This window comes from Penaeus monodon, chromosome 8, assembly GCF_015228065.2.
Source record: "Penaeus monodon isolate SGIC_2016 chromosome 8, NSTDA_Pmon_1, whole genome shotgun sequence".
NCBI lineage: Eukaryota > Metazoa > Arthropoda > Malacostraca > Decapoda > Penaeidae > Penaeus > Penaeus monodon.
In genome coordinates this window covers 18,800,270-18,802,769 of record NC_051393.1, presented here as the reverse complement: position 1 = coordinate 18,802,769, position 2,500 = coordinate 18,800,270, and the positions used below count along the sequence as shown (strand labels likewise).

At 46.7% G+C, this 2,500-nt stretch overlaps 1 protein-coding gene across 1 annotated transcript in view; it reads right to left on the bottom strand.

Annotated features, from left to right (window-relative positions):
* The window catches only part of LOC119576228 (probable chitinase 10), a 3,174-nt gene that overhangs the window by 490 nt on the left and 184 nt on the right, over positions 1 to 2,500 (bottom strand). Inside the window, exons 2-9 of the mRNA XM_037923821.1 lie at positions 2,156 to 2,298; positions 1,848 to 1,991; positions 1,617 to 1,748; positions 1,173 to 1,424; positions 790 to 975; positions 533 to 664; positions 264 to 434; positions 1 to 100 (exon numbers count right to left, since the gene is read on the bottom strand). The exon at positions 1 to 100 is cut by the window's left edge and continues 17 nt beyond it. Coding sequence (XP_037779749.1) covers positions 1 to 100; positions 264 to 434; positions 533 to 664; positions 790 to 975; positions 1,173 to 1,424; positions 1,617 to 1,748; positions 1,848 to 1,991; positions 2,156 to 2,298 — 1,260 coding nt within the window. The remainder of the gene's footprint in view (positions 101 to 263; positions 435 to 532; positions 665 to 789; positions 976 to 1,172; positions 1,425 to 1,616; positions 1,749 to 1,847; positions 1,992 to 2,155; positions 2,299 to 2,500) is intronic.

Below are 2,500 nucleotides of genomic sequence, written 5' to 3'. Positions count from 1 at the left end.
AGTGCGTGCAGTCCAGCGGGTCCGGGTTGAGGCCTGGTTGGCTGCAGTGGACACCAGGTGGGGGAGGCGCTCTGGTCGTGGTGGTTGGCTCGTTGGGATCCTGGCAGAGATAGATCGTCCAGTTCAAGTGGTTTCAGGTGTAAAGAAATGTCATTATTGGTGATACAAAGCTAGAAACTGAATACAGGTTATATAATGACAAACTGGATGTAGGTAACAGATATATGGGGACTTAAAATATAGAGAAAATAACCCCTACTTACCCTGGTGGTTGTGGGGAGAGGTGGGGGTTCGGTGATGCTGCCACCACCAAACACCTCAACCATGGTCTTTATCAGATGGTACTTGCGGTTGTGGCATAATCCACGGAAGTCGTCGGTCTCCACACTCCAGACCATCGTGCCAGCCAGGCCTTTAGACTTCGCATACTCTGCCTGTGGATATAGGGATAAGTCGCCAGGTATATATATATATTTTTCTTATTTCAAATAAAAACAAGGCTATATATGCACAGACAAAAATTCAGCCTCACCTTCGTAGCGACGGAGGCTGCGTGGTCGTACGAGCACCAGATGTTGTTCATGGGGAAGTAGTAGGCATAGGGCTCGTTCATGGCAGGGTCATTCACTACGGTCCAATCCTGAGTAGTCTGCATGTAACAGATCTGTAAAAGAAAAGCATGTTACACGTCATGTACATTTTCAAACAGAAATAAAACAAATCACGTGAAACTGCATCCGTTTTATCAAGTGTAGGTGTTTCATTAAAGGAAGAAGCCAATATAATAACCTCATTATAGCCAAGCATGCCAGGGCTCTTAGTCCAGTCGCCAGCGGCGCCGGGCTGGTGCGCGGGGGCGTAATACCCGGTTTCCTGCTGGCTGGCGAGGGTCCAGCAGCGGCCGTACAGCGGGATACCCAGGGCGATCTGGCCGGGGCGAGCTCCCTTCTCGATCCAGTAACTGATTGCAAAGTCCTGGACAAAGACAGTTATGAATAGTAAAGATTTCATATACTCAATATTTATCTACTATCACTTCTTTCACAACAGTCGATGTAATAAAAGTGATATGCATCAGATTATTTATCTGCCTCTCAGTATTTTCCATGGTATTCGCGTGACATGCACTCACAACGATACCTCAATGACACCAGCATTTCACACGCACATACCACATTCAAGAAGGTATTATCTCCCTCGTCGAGAGGATGAGCATAGAGGCCAGACTGGTGGTGAGTGTAGTCGTCCCAGGCGCCGTGCAGATCGTAGGTCATTACGTTAATCAAGTCGAGGGACTTCGATATTTCTGGCACGTTGTAGGCCGGATCAATGGTGGCCTTGCCTGCTGACACGGCGGCCGTCAGCAGCATCCCCTCTGCGTGCAGGGCTTGGTTGAGTTCAGCCATGAGGATGGCGAAGTTATCCTGCGGGAATCATGTTCAAAATACGATGTCCTGTTTGGATACTGTTGTTCTGAACCGATACAAATCGTTAGCAACAAATTAACGTGTGTTACTGAATGAATTTATGTAAGAATATGTTTCCAAATCATAGAGTATTTTAATAAGAAATGTTGGCAAGGATTTTGTTATCTGAAAAAGGCATGAGTCACGCACATAGTCCTCAGGGGCCCCGCCTCGCTGAGTCGGGTACTCCCAGTCCATGTCGAGGCCGTCGAAGCCGTGTTTCTTAAGGAGCTCGATTGAGGAGGTGATGAATCGGTCCCTCAATACTGGGTCGGCTGCCATCTGTCAGGCATCGATCAGTTAGTAAAGTACGCAAGAGCAATTTTTTTTTTTTTTTTTTATGTTACCGTATTGAAATCAACATATGAAATGAAAACCGACCTTGGAATACTTAGGGGATCCCTCGTTCCAGCCACCGACGGCCAAGATAGCCTTCAGGTTAGCGTTGTGCTGCTTGAGGGCCGTGAACCTATCGTAGGCGCACTTGCCGTAGTTGTCGCACAGTTCGTTCCAAGGGTCCAGGACCTACAGGCGAAAGAGAGGAACATCAGACTACTGGAAAACAAACGAAGAAGAAGAAGAATGGAGCTTTCAATAGGAAAAAGGCACATTTTCCATTAACCCCAAACAATAGATTCTTTCACATAAAATTTCCGATTCTTTCCGCTTCCATACAGAGAAGATCTTACTCTGATCGAAGAATCGTGTGCCAGACCAGCGAAGCCGAAGATGATGTGGGTGCAGATCTTGGGATCGATGTCCTCCACGTCGAACTTGCCGAGGCCCTGGCGGTACACGGCCCACGAGCCGAAGTAGCACACCATCACTCCCTCTGAAAAAAGTTTATAATAGGTTACTGAAGTGTGCGGTATACTGAGAATTTAATGAAAATGTGTAATATTTCTTGATAGTAATTCTCAGTGATGATTCCATTGACGCATAGTGCTGACTTGATGCTTTGGGTTATCATGGTCAAGAGAGACGACAAGATCCATGGAGCTTTTTCTCCAATATATTTGTCCTCTCAGCAAACA